Source organism: Colius striatus, chromosome 14 (assembly GCF_028858725.1).
Source record: "Colius striatus isolate bColStr4 chromosome 14, bColStr4.1.hap1, whole genome shotgun sequence".
Taxonomy (NCBI): Eukaryota; Metazoa; Chordata; class Aves; order Coliiformes; family Coliidae; genus Colius; species Colius striatus.
The window spans coordinates 21,667,913-21,685,164 of NC_084772.1; the positions used below are offsets into that span (position 1 = coordinate 21,667,913).

A 17,252-nucleotide genomic window follows, 5' to 3' on the forward strand; every position below is an offset into this window, starting at 1 on the left:
GGTTAACGTGTGCGGGTGTCGGGGGGGCGGTGCGTGAGCGCGCAGGCGCGTGCCCCGGTGTGTGTGTGTTTTGGGGGGGATGGTGCGGGAGCGCGCAGGCGTCGGGCCGCCATGGCGGAGGGCGGCTCGGCCGACGGGGACTTGGAGCCGCCGCTGCGGCTGCGGCGGTTGCGGGGCGAAGGGTTCTTCGAGGTGCCGGCGGCTGATCGGGTGAGGGGCAGCCGAGGGCTTCTTGCGCTTGCGGACGTGTCTTGGAGCGATGGCAGAGGGTTTCCCCCACTCCCCGCCAGGCGCTGGGGGCCGGGAGCGGCGTGCGGGGCTCTGAGGGGCCGGCGGTGGCTTGGGCTTGGTCTGCAGAAGGGAGGCTGAGGGCAGAGAGCAGCACTCTCGGACACTCCCTGACAGGAGGCTGCAGGGAGCTGGGGGTCGGGCTCTGCTCCCAAATAAGTGATAAGACAGGAGGAAAGGGGCTCCATTTGCCCCAGGGGAGGTTGAGGCTGTAGCTGAGGCAGAACTGTTTCCCTGAGAGGGGTGTCAGCCCCTGTGCCAGGCTGCCCAGGGAGCTGGGGGAGTGCCCAGCCCTGGAGGGACCCCAAAGGCGTGGGGTGAGGTGCTGAGGGCTGTGGGTCAGTGCTGGGCTGGGCAGGGTGAGGGCAGGGCTGGGGCTGCAGCAGCTTCTCCAACCCAAAGGATCCTGTGGTTCCCTGTCCCTGCCCTGCCTGAGCCGCTGAGCCCCGGTGCTCTGGAAACACCGGTTTGCTCCATGAGCACCAGAGCACGTGGCTGTTCCCCGGAGCGAGGGATGCAGCTTGGGGTGTGAGTTTATCACCAAGGTCAGGGCTGGTGAGAAAGCCCTGAGAGCTGCCCCCGGGCTGGTGCTGGCCTGTGACCTGGCTGTTTGGTTCCAGCTGGGAAGATGCCGGAGTGTGAAGGAGTTTGAGAAGCTGAACCGGATCGGGGAGGGCACCTACGGCATAGTGTGTAAGTGTGGTGCCGGCTGGGGCAGAGCCAGCTCCTGAGTGGGCTGCAGCCCATCTGCCCACACCCTGGCAGCCAGGGGGTGCTGGGGCGGGGGGATTGAGGCTGAGAAGAGGCTCACCAGCGAGAGGGGTCCCGCTGGCTCACCACTGCAGCAGCATTTGTCTCCTGGTGCTGAGCACGGGCCCTGTGCTGTTCCTCCAGACCGGGCCCGGGACACCCTGACAGACGAGACCGTGGCATTGAAGAAGGTGCGGATGGACAACGAGAAAGATGGTAACAGAGGAGCAGGGGCAGGCCCAGTGGTGGGCGTGGGGTTCCCCCTGACCTGAGGCAGCCCTGCAGCCCCAGCCCTGCAGCCCCAGCCCTGCAGCACCGCTGTTGCTCCCCACAGGAATGCCCATCAGCAGCCTGCGGGAGATCACCCTGCTCCTGCAGCTTCGGCACCCCAACATCGTGGAGCTGAAGGAGGTGGTTGTAGGGAACCATTTGGAGAGGTGAAGGGCCCCTCTTCACCCTTCCCTGTCCCCTGAGCCGCCTCTGGCAGCAGAACTGGGACACCGCAGTGCTGTCCCGGAGAGGCTCCTGACCGTGTCTTTTCTACCCCAGCATTTTCCTGGTGATGGGCTACTGCGAGCAGGACCTTGCCAGCCTTCTTGAGAACATGCAGACACCTTTTTCAGAGGCTCAGGTAAAGGTTGGGCCAGGCTTTAAGTTCATCACCCCTGAGAGGGTGCTGGCACTGCAGCCAAAGCACACCGGCCACCGAGCCGGGCTGGGGAGCGCCTGCATCCCTGGGCCACCTGGAGAGCCTGGCCTTAGCTGGCTCTCACAGAACGCTCCAGGGACTTTCCAGGCTGGGTTTTGGCTGGAGCAAACCGTCAGGGAAATGGAACTGGGAGGAAACGTGCCCCCAGCCAGCCTGGGAGGACACGGGGACTGACGCCCTGCAGAGCAGCGACAGACACGGGGCTCCCGTCTGGGGTTAAGCTCCGGGGGTTTGCCTGGCCGCTGCTCCTGTCCTCTGTCTCCAGGTGAAGTGCATCATCCTGCAAGTCCTCAAGGGCCTGCAGTACCTTCACGAGAACTACATCATCCACAGGTGGGAGCAGCCAGACGGAGGTGGTGGGATGGGGCTGACGGGAGGGAGCCTGGTGGTCCTCGAGCCTGATGGTGGGATTCTGCACCTCCCACGGCCTGGGAGCACAGAGCGTGGTGTGGAGCAACTGTGGGCGGCTCGGTGGCTCTGTGGCAGAGCACTGGTGGGGCAGGGAGCCCACAGAATGAGGAGATTCCCTTCTTGTGGCTGCCTGCGCAGGTACGGGAGGAGCTGGGGCTGAAGGACGGTGCTGCCTGGCTGTTCTCTGTTCCCCCACAGGGATCTGAAAGTGTCCAACCTGCTCATGACTGACAAAGGCTGTGTGAAGATAGGTGAGCCCTGACAGCTGCTGGTCCAGCTCCTGCCCTGCACGCCCCTGCAGCCCTCCCTCTGCTGCTCGACTCAGAGCCCCTCCTGACCTCAGGTCTCTGTTGCAGCCGATTTTGGACTGGCACGCACCTACGGGCTGCCACCCAAGCCCATGACCCCCAAGGTGGTGACGCTGTGGTGAGTGGTTGGTGCTGGGGCAGCCAGGGCGCATCCCGGCGCCGTGGAGGAGGCTCCTGTGTGCCAGTGCTGCCCCCACACCGCCGTCCCTGCGCAGGTACCGGGCGCCCGAGCTGCTGCTGGGGATGACGACCCAGACCACCAGCATCGACATGTGGTGAGGGGAGGGCAGGAGGGGGCTGGAGCTGCAAACCCACACACAGGGGAGGGGTGGATGGAGGGGGCTGCTCTGACTTGCACATTCCCTGCTGCGCAGGGCCCTGGGCTGCATCCTGGCCGAGCTGCTGGCCCACAAGCCGCTGCTGCCGGGCACCTCTGAGATCCACCAGATTGACCTCATTGTGCAGCTCCTGGGGACGCCCAACGAAAACATTTGGCCGGTGAGAGCAGTCCCTTGCCTGCCTGCCCTCCCTCCCTCCCTGCCTCCCTCCCTGCCTCACGCTCCGTCCCGCTCAGGGTTTCTCCAAGCTGCCCCTGGTGAGTCAGTACACCCTGCGGAAGCAGCCCTACAACAACCTCAAGCACAAGTTCCCCTGGCTGTCGGAGGCTGGGCTGCGGCTGCTCCACTTCCTCTTCATGTACGATCCCAAGAAGCGGTAAGAGCCCTGGGCAGGGGCTGCTGTCCTGGGCAGGGGCTGTGCCCAGGGCTGGGGCAGGGCAGCACCCTCCCCCCATGTGCCACGTCCCCTCATCCCCACAGGGCCACAGCTAAAGACTGTCTGGAGAGCTCCTACTTCAAGGAGAAGCCCCTCCGTGAGTAAAGCCCCTCCCAGGCAGGGCAGGGCTGGGGCAGCCCAGGCCCTGCTGACCCCCGCCCCCTGCCCTGCAGCCTGTGAGCCAGAGCTCATGCCCACCTTCCCCCACCACCGCAACAAGCGGCCGGCCGCCACGGGGCCCGAGAGCCAGGCCAAGCGCAGCAAGCCCTGAGCTGTGCCCCATGCCAGGAGGCACAGCCCCAGCCCTGAGCTGTGTCCCAGGGGAAGAGGTACAGCTCTGGCCACGCCACCTCTGCTGTCCACAACAGCAAAGCCCTTCCCGGGACAGCTCCTGAACAGTCTCCCCTGCAGTGGGGCAGAGACAGCCTGGCTGTGGCAGGGAGAGCTGTGACCCAACACCTCATCCATGTCCCCTGCCCCAGACCTGCACAGGCTGTGCTGTGGCACTGGGGGCAGGATTGAGGATGGGGGCCTGGGGTGCTGGCAGGGCTGTGTCCCGGGGGTCCCTGGGTGCTGGCTGTGTGAGGTAACCCCAGCTGTGCTGTCAATAAAAGCATGTGCCAGGAGCAGTGGAGGTGAGTGAATTGAATTGTCCCTTGGCCCCAGCTGGGCCGTGTGTCCAGCCCTGGGGCCCAGGACACCCCCTGTGAGGTGAGAGATGGGGCAGTGGGTGGTAGCACAGGCCCTGCCCCTTCCCCAGCAGTGGGCACAGGGGGGCTGCTGCTCCCCCACACACCCCCAGCCTGTCAGGAGACCCCCACACTGTGAGGCAGCCACACTTTACTGAGATGCACAGAGCTGTTTACAGCAGGACGGCCAGGGCTGAAGGCAGGCCCGTACTCCCAGTCTCCCAGCGTGCGGAGGTCTGAGCAGAGCACGGGGTCATTACGTCCAGTGGAGTCCCTGGGGCTGAGCAGTGGCTGTTCCCGTCTCTCTGCAGGCACGGGGAGCCGGGCATGGGCAGCACCAGCACCCTGTGGGTACTAGGAGCAGGGCCCAGAGCCATCAGCCAGCAGCATGTCCACCTCAGTCCGCTGCAGCCAGAGCCGTCGCTGCCTCTCCCCACGCAGCTCCTGCCCGTGGTGCTGGCTGCGGCACAGCTGCCCGGCGCTGCAGGCGCTGGCGTGCAGCCGCTGGCACGTGGTGCAGCAGTAGGAGGGCAGCGCGCCCGGGCGCAGGCAGGAGTGCAGCTGGTAGCAGGGCAGCTCGGGGGCTGCCAGGGGGGACGAAGCCTGGGGCTCCTCTGGCAGCTGGGGGCTTCTGCTCTCCGCAGCCAGGGTGGAGATGGGGCTCCCAGCCTGGCCCAGGGCTTGCTCCAGTGAAAGGTGAGGGGCCGCATCCTCTCCTCCTGCGTCCTGGAGGCTGTCCAGTGTCTCCCGGTAGAGCTCCTGGCTGTCCCGGCAGGCGCCGGCAGCCGCGCGCTGCCGCAGCATCTCCACGCAGGCCTCCAGGTCCGCGGCCAGCCGCCGCGCCTCCAGCAGCTCCTGTGCACGCAGCCGGCGCGGCTGCAGCCGCCGCACCACCTCGGCCAGCAGCTCGCACTCCAGGCGGCAGGCGAAGAAGCCGCAGGCGGCGGCCGCCAGCTCCGGTGCAGGGGGCAGCCGGGACACGGTCCAGCACTGCGGGTCGCGCCGTTCGTAGCCCAGGCGGCCGAAGCTCCGCTCCAGGTCGGGCTCGGGGAACGCAGGGCGCAGCGAGTGCACGTAGGCGCCGGAGAAGGTCTGCGAGGAGAGACGGGACGCGGCTGAGCCCTCCCCACCGCGGCCCGGGAGCCATCCCCGCCGCGGCCCGCTGCTCACCCGCACGGTGCCGAACTCCCTGCGCCACGGGAACAGGTAGAGGTTGGCGGCCGCCCGCTCCAGCAGCCGGAAGGCGGCGGCGAGGCCCCGCAGCGCCGGGCCCGGGTCCGGGTGGCCCCGCAGCCCTCGGGACAGCAGCGCGGGGCCGTCGGGCTGCAGGGCCGCCAGCAGCGCCGGCTCCCGCCGCAGCCGCTGCCGCAGCCGCGCCCCGAACGACGGGTCGGAGCAAGGCTCGGAGCGGCCCCGGCACCACTCGCGCTCCAGGCAGCGCCGGTACTCCCGGCGGCACTCCTCCTCCGGCTCCTGCCCGCGCTGCTGCCACGGCGCCGAGCCCGCGCACATCCTGCCGGCGCGGCAGCGTCAGCCCCGGCCCCGCAGCCGCCCCGCAGCCGCCCCGCAGCCGCCCCGCACCCGTCCCGCAGCCCCGGCCCCGCGCTCCGCTTCCGCCGCCCGACACGTCCCGGGAGGGGCGTGGCCACCACGAGACCACGCCCCCACGCGCGTGGCTGCCGCGCCCCCCAGCGGCGCGGAGGGAGCAGCGCGGACCCCCCGGCCCGGCCCCCGCGGCGCGTCGGTACCTGCGGAGGGTGGCGGCAGCGGGACCCCGCGGGGCCGCCTCCTCACTGCAGCGACTCCACATAGGCCAGGGCGCCCTGCAGCGACGTCAGGCAGTACCCTTCCTCCCCGATCAGGCACCTGCACCGCACACCACACGCTGCCGGCATGCACCAGGCACTGCCACGGCACCACGGACGGGGCACCGCCGTGGTCACCACAGCCCCATGGAGCCACGGTCACCACAGTGCCATGGAAGGAACACTGCCATGGTCACCATACTGTCGCAAATGGGACACTGCCATGGAAGGGACACTGCCATGGCCACCACATCACCACAGCCACTGCACTGCCACAGCCACCACATCACCATGAGGGGGCACTGCTACAGCCACCATGGGCAGGACACTACCACGGCCACGACAGCACCACAGCCACTGCACTACCATGACCAGGACATCGCCACGGCCGCCACTGTGCCACAGCCACTGCACTGCCAAGGCCGGGACACCACAACCGCCACCCCACAGCCCTGCACTCACCAGAGCCACAGCTCCCATCCCATTCCCCTCCTCACACCTCCAGTCCCGGGAGGGAGGACGCTGCCCCCAGCTCGAGGGTGCCCGCAGCACTTACCCCTCATGGATGAACTCCTCCAGCGCCGCGCACTCGGACAGCAGCTGCGGCAGCCCCGTCTGCAGCACCACGTACGACAGGATGGGCAGCAGGTCGTCCGCCCCACTGCTGGCAACAGGAACCGTCAGCCCGCCGGCACTGGCAGCCATCGGCCCCGCCAGCCACCCCCGGTGCCCCCCTGGTGCCCCCCCGTGCCCCTGTACTCACATGGCAGCGGAGGGGGGGCTCCGGCCGTCCCGCGCGCCGCAGTACTCCTCGGCACACTCGCAGATGCCCCGCAGGGCTCGCACTGCGGCACAGGGCGGGTGCTGAGGGTCACTCCACCAACCCCCCTCCCCAGCCCGGGTACCCCCAGCCCGGCTCCCCCAGCCCCGCACCGATGCACTCCAGCTTCCTGCGGGGACAGGTCTCCAGCGGGATGAGGCGCAGGTCCTCCACGGCGGAGCCGTACGCGGGGCAGCCGGGGGCGGCGGGGAAGAGGCGCGAGGACAGCCCCAAGTCGGCGGGGCCGGCGTGCCGGTGCCGCTCCATGCTCCGGGCCAGGGCTGCCTCGCGGGGCCGGTGCACGCTCCTGTGGGCGCAGGGGTGAGGGGCTGCTGGGGAGGGGGCTGCGGGGAGGGACAGCGGGGCCACGGTACCTGTAGAGGGCCATGAGCGGGGCCCAGAGCGGGGGGAAGAAGGCTTCCTCCAGGCACGCCAGGCACTGGTCCTTGCCGGCCGCGGTGTTGAGCCCCTCGAAGGCCAGCAGCGTCAGGGCCAGCAGCCTGTCTGGGGAGGGCCGGGTTCTGCAGCGCTACAGCGACGGGATGTGGGACCCTCCCCGTCCTCCCGCACAGAGCCCGGGGCCGGGGCAGCCGCAGCGGCGCCAGCGCTCACCGACAGCGTTGTGGATGTCCCGCACGACGCCCTTCAGCTGCTCCGGCAGCGTCGCGTCCCGCGGCGGCTCCGTGGGGGCCCAGCCCTCGGGCGATGCCAGGAACCGCTCCAAGTCCTCAAAGGAGCTCTCCCGGGGGGTCTGGGGGGCCTCCGCAGGCTCCAGCCGGCCGCCCTCCACCCGCGGTGTGCCGGGGCTGCCGCCAGCCAGGGGCGTGCTGGAGAGGCTGTGCCGCAGCCCGGCCGCGCCGTGCTCGGGCACCGACAGCATGCAGTGCAGGCTGCGGGAGGTGCGGAGCCGGCGGCCGCCCGGCTCGGCGGGCAGCGAGCCCCCCACGTCCAGCGACGGGAAGGCCAGGCCGGCCGGGGAGCAGGGGCTGGCGTCGGCCGAGCCGCGGCTGACGGCCGGGTAGAGGCGCGAGTACACCGCGCACTGCAGCTGCCGCAGGAGCTGTGGCACCGGGTGCTCGGGGAAGCTGGAGCGGAGGGAGGCGGTGGGCAGCGGGGCACCGGCTGCGGCCCCCTCGCTCCCAGAGACCCTTCCCCAGCCCAGGGATACCTGAAGAGGCAGGAGAAGAGTCCTGACACCAGGGAGAGATCCGCGGGGTTCCGCTTCAGCTTGGCCTTCCACTGCCTGGGCCAGTCCTGGGGAGTCAGTGGGTGGTCAGTGGGGATGGCACGGTGCCCGGCCCCATGGCACAGCACCCAGCCCTATGGCATGGCACCTGGCTCCATGGTATGGCAGCCAGCCCCATAGCACAGCACCTGGCCCCATGGCAGAGCACACAGCCCCATGGCATTGCAGCCAGCCCCATGGCACGGCACCCAGCCCCATGGCACCTGGCTCCATGGTAGAGCACCCAGCCCCATGGCATGGCAGCCAGCCCCATGGCATGGCACTTGGTCCCATGGGAGAGCACCCAGCCCCGTGGTACAGCACCCAAACCTGTGGCACAGCATCCAGTCCCATAACATGGCACACAACCCCATGGCACAGCACCCTGCCCCATGGCATGATGTCCTGCCCCACTCCATGACCCTCTGCTCCCTGGGCAGCAGCCTGGGTGTGCACTCACGTGGTCCTGCTCGTACTCCAGGATGGCGGCATAGAGGGCTCTCTGCTCCTGCTCCTCGGGGGTGAGGGCCACGCTGCTGGAGAACCTCCTGGCAATGGCACGGCAGCGGGTGAGGCCATATGCCAGGGCGGCTGCCAGGTCCCTGCCGGGACACCTCACTCACCTGTTGGCAGCCTCCTGAAGCCGCAGCCGCCGCTCCTCCATCTTCCGCTGCAGCTGGGTCACACCAGACTTAAGGCTACAGAACCCCTGCACCAGAGCATCCATCTGGCACCACTCACCCACCACCCCAGCACAACCCACTGCCCCGGCACTGCCGCGGCAGCCCTGCGCCGGGGTCGGCCCTTCTCCCACCACCAGCAGGACGGCACCAGGACGCGGTGCAGGCAGGGCCAGGGCCCGTCGGGCCGTGCCAGAGCCCAGGCTGGCCGTGGGGCTGGTGCCCAGGGCTCTCCTGTGCCAGGAAGGATACGGTCTCCTCACGGGCCTTTGCGATCACCAGGTTCTCCATCATCTGCCGCTGCAGGGACAGCGTCTGCAAAGCAAAGCGGCGCGTTGGGGACTCCGGGCCGCAGCCCACGGCCACCGGCGTGGCGGGAGCACCACAGGGATCCCCCCCCGGCACAGCCTCCCACTCAGGGGGTCCCCACTTGCCAGCGAGGTCTTCTGCAGGGCCTGGCTGGGGGTCAGCCGTGCCACCCGCGCCTCGTAGGCAGCCTTCAGCTTCTGGTTCTGCAGAGACGCCTCCTCCAGCGGCGTCAGCTCCCTGCCGGGCACCAGCCCTCAGCGCCCGCCGTGGGCACGGGGACACAACCCCGGGCCCCCTCCCCACCGTGTCCCCCCCGTCCGAGCCCACGTACTTCCGTGCGCTCTGCACCTCGGCGATCTGCAGCTTCTGGAAGATCTCCGGGGGCAGGAAGGGAGAGAGCTTCCCTCCCTCGTCCGAGCAGACGCGGCGGTGCCTGGGGAGGGGCCCAGGGCTCCCACTCCGCTCCTGCACAGCCGGTTTTGCCTGGGCTTTCCCTGGGAGGCGGGGAACGGGGCAGGTCAGCTGCCCCCTGCCACCGGCCCAGCCCCGCAGCAGGACCCCGCAGCCCCTCACTCACCCAGCGCCGCCGCGATGGACTTGACTCTCTCCAGGCACTGCTCCGCCAGCTTCAGCATCTTCGGGGTGTCGGCGGTGACCCCCTCACTCCCCTCTGAGAGAGGCAGGGACTCAGGGACAGCGCTGCAGCACGGCCCCGGGCTCAGGGCACAGCAGGGGCTGCAGCAGGGGCTCAGGGCACAGCAGGGGCTGCAGCAGGGCTTAGGGCACAGCAGGGGCTGCAGCACAGCTCAGGGCACAGCAGGGGCTGCAGCACAGCTCAGGGCACAGCGAGGGCTGCAGCACAGCTCAGGGCACAGCAGGGGCTGCAGCACAGCTCAGGGCACAGCAGGGCTCAGGGCACAGCGAGGGCTGCAGCAGGGCTCGGGGCACAGCAGGGGCTGCAGCACAGCTCAGGGCACAGCGAGGGCTGCAGCAGGGCTCAGGGCACAGCAGGGCTCAGGGCACAGCAGGGGCTGCAGCAGGGCTCAGGGCACAGCAGGGGCTGCAGCAGGACATCGCGCACGGGCAGAGCGGGGAGGGGGCGCCGACGGTCCTGCCTTACCCGCCCCCGCCGCCTCCTCCTGCAGGCTCTGCGCGATGAGGGCGATGCTCTTCAGGTACTCCGCATAGGCCTCCTGCCGGAGAGCGGAGCGTGAGCCGCGGGCCCGTCGCCGGGGGCCCCGGGACGCCCCTTGGCCTCGGAGGGACGCCAAGCGGCCCCGCGGGTCCCGCCCCGCCGCTCACCCGCGGCCGCCCGGCGCCGTCCATCTCCAGCGCACCGCTGGCCGCCCTCATGGCGCTCTGCAGGGCCCGTCCCGCCGCGGCCCCCCCGGGCCCGTCGCTGCCCGCCGCGGCCATGGCGGCCGCCGCCCGGGGAAGCGCGGCGGGAGCGGAGCGCGGCGGGTCCTCCGGGCCGCAGGGGGCGCTGCGCGGGGCGGGGCGGGGCGCGCCGGGCCCGCGGCGGCGGCGGCGGCGGCGGCTGCGGGGGATGAAGCGCGATCGGCGCGGCCGGTTCCTGGCGGCCGCGGGCGGCCCCGGCGCCGCGTCCCCGCAACCCCGGCGGCGCCCGGGCACGGCGGCCCGCGGGGCTGAGGCGGCGGCGCGGCCGGAGCCCCCCGCCGAGTGGGCCACGGCCGCCTGGACGCGGTCCGGCGCCCTCGGCCCGGCCCCGGAGGCAGGTGAGGCCCGGGCGGGGGCCGCGGCTGCGGGCGGGGGCCGCGGGGCCGCCTCGGGGGCTGCGGGTGGGCTCCTGCCGCCCCCCGACCCCGGGCGGAGCGAAGCGGCGGCGGCGGGGCCGGGCAGCGGCCGCCCCGGGGCGGGGGAGGGCGGCTCTCCCCGGGATGCGGCGGCGCCTGGGAGCTCGGCCCCGTGCTGCGGAGGCCCGGGAGTGCCGCGGACGGGGCTGAAGCCGCTTGGGGCGGGAGGGCAGCGCTGGGCGAAGCGCCGGTGCGGGAGCGAGCGCCGCAGCCGGGGCTGCGGGAGCCGGAACGGCTGGGTTTGGCGTCCCGACCCGCCCGCGGAAGGTCTCGCTCTGCCCACCCGTGTTCTCTGGGCTCGTGCAGCAGCCCGAGGGGAGCGGGGAAGGGGATGGGAAACGTGAGCCGGCACCCAGCCCTCGGCTGTTCTGTGTCAGGGATCGGCAGAGCCCTGAGCAGCGGGTACTGCCGGCTGTGCCACGGGAAGTTCTCGTCGCGGAGCCTGCGCAATGCCTTCGGGAAGGTGCCGGTGATGGGGGAGAACTCGGAGAAGCAGCGCCGCGTGGATCAGGTGTTCTTCAGCGACTTCCAGCGCCTGGTCGGCGTGGCCGTGCGGCAGGACCCGGCCCTGCCCCAGTTCGTCTGCAAGAAATGCCATGCCCAGTTCTACAAATGCCGCAGCGTCCTCAGGACCTTCATCCAGAGGGTGAACGTGTCTCCCACGGGCCACCTCAAGCCCAAAGGAAAGTACGTGGCGCTCGGTCTTGCCGGGAGCGGCTGCGGGTGGCACCGTGGGACCCCCGAGGCCACACCGTGCTCTTCTGGCTTTTGCAGGAGCGGCGCGGCCCAGGCGCAGCCGGGCGCTGAGGGAGCTGCCTCCTGCCTGGGTGAGTGTCTGCTGCCACAGCTCTTCTCCTTTCCTTCCCGTGCTAGCGTCAGCAAAGGGCTGGGACCGGGGAGCGTTGAGGAGCGGGCGCCCCGCAGGGCAGCCCTTGCGTCCCTTGGCGTGGGCTCTGTGCCGCGGTGAGGCCGGTGACGGTTCCGCTGGCTCCTGTGAGGAGCCTTGGCTGGCTCTGGCCTCTGCCATGGAGCTGAGCCCCTCTGGGGGGCGGTTTTCCAGGACACTGGGATGGTGGGGGTTGGAAGGGCCCTCTGGGGATCACCCAGCCCAGCTGCTGGGGGTCTGCTGCCCACCTCCTGGCACACAGCGTGGGTCGGCAGCCCCCTCCCCGGGTGCCCCTCGTCCCTCGCCGCGGGGCCGCAGCCCGTCCTTGCCCAGGGCCTGACGGCGCCGCCTGTGCCGCCGGCAGTGGACCTGGTGACGTGCAGCCCGCAGTGCCTGCAGGGGCTGGTGCGGTGGGCGCACACGCACGCCGGCGCCTGCCCCGCCGTGCCCAGCCTGCGCAGCGTCCTCTCCTCCGAGTACTGCGGCGTCATCAGCGCCGTGTGGGGCTGCGGCGGCGGCCACGACCACGTCATGGACACGGGCTCGGACTGCAGCACGCTGCTGGTCGACAACGCTCTGACTGTCAAACGGGAGTGGAACAAGGGCGCGGCACAGCGCCTGACTGACAACGGCGCGGAGGGCGCCCAGGCTGCTCCTGCGCCCACGGCCCAGCACGCTCCGGGCGGGACGGCTCCTTGCCAGCAGCCCGCGAACAGAGGGACCACGGCGCTGGAGGAGAAGGAGGCGGCACAGAACAGGGACTCATCTCACTCGGAACTGGACAGCACGGCCTCCTCGCAGGAGAAGGCACCGCCGCAGCCACAGCCCGTGTCCCCACTGAGCACTGCCACAGGTAAGGGATCGGCCTTCTCGCCCCCTCTCAGGCCTCAGGGAGGGGTAAAGAGCCAGAGAGCGGGCCCAAGAAGCCATGGTGGGGGGTGTGGGGAGTGCCAGCTGCCCAGAGAATCGCCTCTGGGCCTCCCTGGAGGGAAAGGGGAACACAGGGCTCTGGGCCAACCACATCACCCTGCCTGTCTCCCTGCCCCATGTGTCCTCTCCCCCTCACATGGAGGGGTGAGACTCGGCCGTTCCTGAGCAGGCTGTGCCTGGCTGGCCAGCCCCTGCTGCCTGGCTCTTAATCACAGAGTCGCTTGGGTCGGAAAAGCCCCTGAAGCTGCTGCAGTCCCAGCCCTCCCCTCACCCTGCCCAGCCCAGCACTGAGCCACAGCCCTCAGCACCTCAGCTCCACGCCTTTGGGATCCCTCCAGGGCTGGGCACTCCCCCAGCTCCCTGGGCAGCCTGGCACAGGGGCTGACACCCCTCTCAGGGAAACAGTTCTGCCTCAGCTCCAACCTCAACCTCTCCTGAGGCAGCTTGAGGCCCCTCTTGCTGGGGGACATGTGCCTGTTGAGTAGTGCAGAACAGTCTCGTTCTCCAGCACCACCTTTGCCAGATCCTCCTGCTCCATCCCAGCCCATCCATACCCCACTGAGGAGGGGTTTCTGTGGCCCTGCCACAGCTGCAGGGTGGGAACAGCAGGAGCAGAGCTGCTGGGCAGGAGCACTCCTGGGCCACTTTACTGTGGGTTCACTGCTGAACACGCCCCAAAACCCCCCTTCCAGAACAGGGCTGATAACAGCAACTTTGAGCTGCAGAGTCGGGCTGTGCCCAGCGGCCACAGGAGCTGTCTGCTGCTGGGAAGGGCAACGGCACCAGGCACGTGCCTGGTTCTGGGGGGGGTGTCACGGGCAGAAACCAAACAGTGCTGGTGGGAACTGCAGGGTAAAGGCTCTCCTGTCCCCAGGAGCCCCGCAGAGCTGTCTCTGAGCACACGAGCCCTGGAGTTGGGGTTTGATGCCCATCACCTTGCCGGGGAGCAGTCGGTTCCCTCGGGGCAGCTGCTGGTGGTCGCTGCCGTCCCTCGTAACGCTGCGTGTTCTTTCCTTCCCTAGGACAGTTGAGTGGGGAGCAGGTTCTGTCTGCAACGTCGGATGAGCGGGTAAAAGACGAGTTCAGTGACCTTTCTGAGGGGTGAGAGAAGAGTGGGTTTAACACAGCCTAAATGTCTTCTTTGCGAGTGTGAAACGAGCAGCCCCAGAGGGCCCCTTCTCCAGGAGTGCCCTGGCCCACGAGGCCTCTGGCACCCGAGGCCCAGAGCGGAGCCCGATCCCCTCCTGGCCTTGGGGCAGGGAGTGTGCACAGTTGGGGGTGGGTGCTTGCACACATGTGTGAGTGAGCTCTCTGGGTGTGCTGGCTGCTCCCAGCAAACCCACTCCTGCTTTGTGCCCTCTCTGCTCTGGGGAAGGGGGTGGCAGGGGCTCCCTGGGTCCTGGGGGGATGTCGGAGCCGCTGCTCCTGCCTCACCTGGGAGCAGCAGTTCCCCTTCCCAGTGGCTCCTGGAGTGCAGGAGAGGGGTGGCACTCGGAGAAATGAGCCCATCTGCTCCTGGGGACAGCGGTGATGGGGGCAGTGGGAGGGACACTGGCAGCTCAGGGGTCTTTACAGGCAAAGATGCTGCTAAACCCACTCATTCTGGGTCTAAAGCACCAAAGAGCCTTGATGCTGTTGCCAGAGGCTTCTTTCAGTCTGACAGCTGCCACAGTATAAGTGTCACAACAGTTTAGTGCCCAGCTGCTGGCATCAGCAATAACTGCTTCTGAACAGCTTGGGAGTTAAAAGGAGGAAAGAGCAAACCCCAGCCCTCCGTGGCTGCCGTGTTGTAGGACACGCAGGAGGCCCCGCAGCTCAGCTCACCGGTGCCTGACAGCGAGGTTGCATTCTTCAACACCCCTCAGCAACACACAGATCTTTGAGTAACAGCCCTTTTCTGTTCTCCTGCCAGTGGTTCAGTCCTTGCAGAGCTGTAATCCTCAGAGGCCCTGGCGTTGCTCTCTGCTGTGTCCAGCGGCGCTGGGGGAGGTGCCCGGGGAGGCAACCACACGGCGCCTGGGCTGCCGGGCCCCGGGGCAGATGGGGGCCCGTGGTGGTGCTGCCGTGGCAGCCCCGGGCACTGTGGCTAAAGGACATCTTCTGTCTGTCTCTCAGGGACTTCCTGAGCGATGATGAAAATGAGAAGAGAAACGTGCAATCATCAGACGACTCCTTCGAGCCTTACCCCGAGAAGAAGTAAGGGGCTGAGGGCATGGGCAGAGGCAGTGCCCACCCCTGTGTGTGTGCCCTGGGCTCCCCTCGGGCTGAAGCTGGGCCCCGTCTCTCAGCCCCTGATGGGCTCTGTGCTCCTGCAGTGCTGGGGCAGACGTGGGGCTGAGCCCTGGGACGAGGCGTCGTGCTGGGGGACCGGGAGGTGGGAGGCCTGAAACCGACATCAATCTTAAACCACTGTCCTTCTTCCTTCTTGGAGGGTTTCTAGCAAGAAGAGCGACAGCAAAGAAGCAAAGAAGGCAGAAGAGCCCAAAATAAGGAAGAAGCCGGGGCCTAAGCCAGGCTGGAAAAAAAAGATCAAATGTGAAAGGTAAAGAGGAGGTGTCAGGGCTGGGGAGCAGCCTGTGCCCCACACCCTGCCTGACGGGGCTGTGCTTTGCAGGGAGGAGCTGCCCACCATTTACAAGTGTCCTTACCAGGGGTGCACGGCCGTGTACCGCGGCGCGGACGGCATGAAGGTGAGCTCGGGGCTGGCTCCTGTCCCAGGCCTGTGGCGCTGAAGCCCGTTCTGAGGAGCGTGAGGAGCCTTGAGGGATGGGACTTGCTGCCTCCAAGGTGGCAAGCTACTGAACAAAGCAATCTGCCCACAGCCTGAGGCCTCCTCTGTGCTCCCACCCGCAGCAGGAGCTGCTCTGCCTCTGCCCACTCCTGGCTGGGACACTGGGGACAAGCCCTTGCAGCTGGGGGCAGATTTGGGTGCTGGTCAGTGTTTCTTCACATTGAAGCTGCGCTGATGGGCAAACCTGCCAAGATGGGGGGGGGGGTGTCCTCTTTTAGGAGGGAATCCAAGCTTTTCCTGGGGAAAATGCAGCCTGTGGGTGAGCAGCTCTGTCCTTTCCTGGCAGAAACACATCAAGGAGCATCACGAAGAGGTGCGGGAGAGGCCCTGCCCTCACCCCGGCTGCAACAAGGTGTTCATGATCGACCGGTACCTGCAGCGCCACGTGAAGCTCATCCACACCGGTGAGTCCCTGCAGGCAGCTGCAGCCCCCAGTGCTGCCCTGTGCAGGGGGAGGCTGGGCTGTGCCCCTCGCCCTGTGCCAGGCCTTCACAGGGGGCACAAGGCAGGGGGAGGGATGCAGGCTCCAGCACTGAGCGTGGGCAGCTGCCTGGGTGCCTTTCACACAATGGTGGGGATGGGAAGGGCCCTGCAGAGCTCATCCAGCCCAACCCCCTGCTAGAGCAGCTTCCCCTAAAGCAGGTTTTATGTCCTCAGAACTGAGCAGGATCGCTGCCTGTCCCTTTGTCCGTTGCAGAGGTACGGAACTACATCTGTGATGAATGTGGACAGACCTTCAAGCAACGCAAACACCTCTCGGTCCATCAGATGCGGCACTCGGGAGCGAAGCCCCTCCAGTAAGTGCCCCCCAGTCCTCCCCACGTAGCCAAGGGCAGGGAGAGCCAGGGCAGTGCTGTTGAGGCCCTCCTGCAGAGCAGTTTTGTGCCCCAACCCTTGTTTGCTGCTGCAACAGTCTGGATCAGTCCCTTTGCCTGTGAGTCACAGCATACGCTCCAGCTCCAGAGCTAACTGAGGCTGAGCAGCTCTTCCAGCCCCTCCTCTGCCCCTGGCTGCTGGGGCCAAGCTGCAGGCCTGAGGAGCAGGATGGTGCCGTGTGAGGCCTCAGGAGCAGGATGGTGCCGTGTGAGGCCTCAGGAGCAGGATGGTGCCGTGTGAGGCCTTGGGAGCAGGACGGTGCCGTGCGCCAGGGTGGCTGTGGGAGATGCTGTGAGCACAGGGCTCCCAGGGGGCTGGCTGGGAGGAGCAGAGGTGGCTCAGCCCCTGCCTTGCCCCTGCAGGTGTGAGGTGTGTGGCTTCCAGTGCCGCCAGCGCGCCTCGCTCAAGTACCACATGACCAAACACAAAGCGGAGACGGAGCTGGAGTTCGCCTGCGACCAGTGCGGGAAGCGCTTCGAGAAGGCCCATAACCTGAACGTCCACATGTCCATGGTGCACCCTCTGACCCAGACTCAGGACAAAGCCAAGCCACTGGAGCCAGAGCCCCTTCTCCTCCTCAGTACTTCAGGGACTTCAGAGAGCCAGGCGGTAAAGCCAGAAGTGACTGCGCAGCAGGAGCCCACCTGAGGGGCAGGGGCAGCTCATCCAGCCCAGCCCAGCCCTGGAGGAACCTGACAGCACCGTGGAGATCTTCTTAATCTACGTTTTAGTCTCCCCCAGGACTCACTCGGTGGAATTAGCTTCAGCTTGCTCAGAAAAAGCTTGTTTCCATGCTGTGATTCTCCATGCTCACGTCTGACTCAGCAGTGTTGTACTAAGAGACTGTCACGTGCCCGGGCAGGGAGGGTGGGTGGGCAGCATCTCGTCGTGGTCCCCTTCTCCCCACGCACGCAGCTGTGGACAGGGAGCTGGCCATGACTCTTCCTTCCTTCCTGCAGGAGCTGCAGCCTCGTCCAGCAGGGCCCTCAGGTGCCTCTGAGGCTACAGCAGCCACTGGAGCAACTGTAAGCACTTAGACGTTTCATTTTGGAAAACAACAACAAATTATTCCCAAAGTTAAGTCTAAATTGACATTTGTAACCTACTTTTTATTGTAACAAGAGCTTCATGGTTATGCTTGTAATAAATTATTTACAAAGGAATTTGAAAGAAACAGCAGTGGTGAG

The 17,252-nt window shown here is 67.8% G+C and overlaps 4 protein-coding genes across 14 annotated transcripts; 2 read left to right on the forward strand and 2 right to left on the reverse strand.

Moving 5' to 3' along the window:
* The first annotated feature begins 75 nt into the window (after window positions 1–75).
* On the forward strand, window positions 76–3,866 carry CDK10 (cyclin dependent kinase 10). 2 transcript variants are annotated; one of them, XM_062007696.1, is made up of 13 exons: window positions 76–210; window positions 909–981; window positions 1,183–1,254; window positions 1,373–1,475; window positions 1,588–1,669; window positions 2,013–2,080; window positions 2,357–2,409; window positions 2,515–2,584; window positions 2,682–2,741; window positions 2,841–2,964; window positions 3,041–3,180; window positions 3,285–3,337; window positions 3,414–3,866. In XM_062007696.1, exons 1-13 carry the CDS (start codon window positions 112–114, stop codon window positions 3,509–3,511), a joined length of 1,095 nt encoding a protein of 364 aa, XP_061863680.1. In that variant the 5' UTR covers window positions 76–111; the 3' UTR covers window positions 3,512–3,866. The 2 variants fall into 2 exon arrangements, with proteins under 2 accessions (XP_061863680.1, XP_061863681.1); XM_062007697.1 differs by lacking the exon at window positions 909–981 and having other exon boundaries at window positions 121–210.
* Window positions 3,867–4,283: 417 nt separating this feature from the next.
* On the reverse strand, window positions 4,284–5,441 carry SPATA2L (spermatogenesis associated 2 like). The gene has a single exon (XM_062007246.1). It carries the CDS (start codon window positions 5,439–5,441, stop codon window positions 4,284–4,286), a length of 1,158 nt encoding a protein of 385 aa, XP_061863230.1.
* Window positions 4,942–10,193, reverse strand: VPS9D1 (VPS9 domain containing 1). 10 transcript variants are annotated; one of them, XM_062007685.1, is made up of 16 exons: window positions 10,071–10,193; window positions 9,889–9,961; window positions 9,346–9,438; window positions 9,100–9,262; window positions 8,894–9,005; window positions 8,712–8,774; window positions 8,403–8,455; window positions 8,240–8,327; window positions 7,723–7,808; window positions 7,167–7,639; window positions 6,929–7,058; window positions 6,668–6,861; window positions 6,498–6,579; window positions 6,291–6,395; window positions 5,678–5,795; window positions 4,942–5,021 (listed from the first exon to the last, which is right to left on the reverse strand). In XM_062007685.1, exons 1-15 carry the CDS (start codon window positions 10,182–10,184, stop codon window positions 5,720–5,722), a joined length of 1,905 nt encoding a protein of 634 aa, XP_061863669.1. In that variant the 5' UTR covers window positions 10,185–10,193; the 3' UTR covers window positions 4,942–5,021; window positions 5,678–5,719. The 10 variants fall into 10 exon arrangements, with proteins under 10 accessions (XP_061863669.1, XP_061863667.1, XP_061863666.1 ...); XM_062007683.1 differs by having other exon boundaries at window positions 6,291–6,398; XM_062007682.1 differs by having other exon boundaries at window positions 8,403–8,470.
* Window positions 10,194–10,314: 121 nt separating this feature from the next.
* Window positions 10,315–17,228, forward strand: ZNF276 (zinc finger protein 276). Its single transcript, XM_062007699.1, has 11 exons — window positions 10,315–10,504; window positions 10,960–11,269; window positions 11,357–11,409; window positions 11,833–12,321; window positions 13,421–13,499; window positions 14,514–14,594; window positions 14,830–14,940; window positions 15,013–15,088; window positions 15,476–15,593; window positions 15,887–15,986; window positions 16,428–17,228. The coding sequence occupies exons 1-11, from the start codon at window positions 10,315–10,317 to the stop codon at window positions 16,711–16,713; spliced, it is 1,893 nt and encodes a 630-aa protein (XP_061863683.1). The 3' UTR covers window positions 16,714–17,228.
* Window positions 17,229–17,252: the final 24 nt, after the last annotated feature.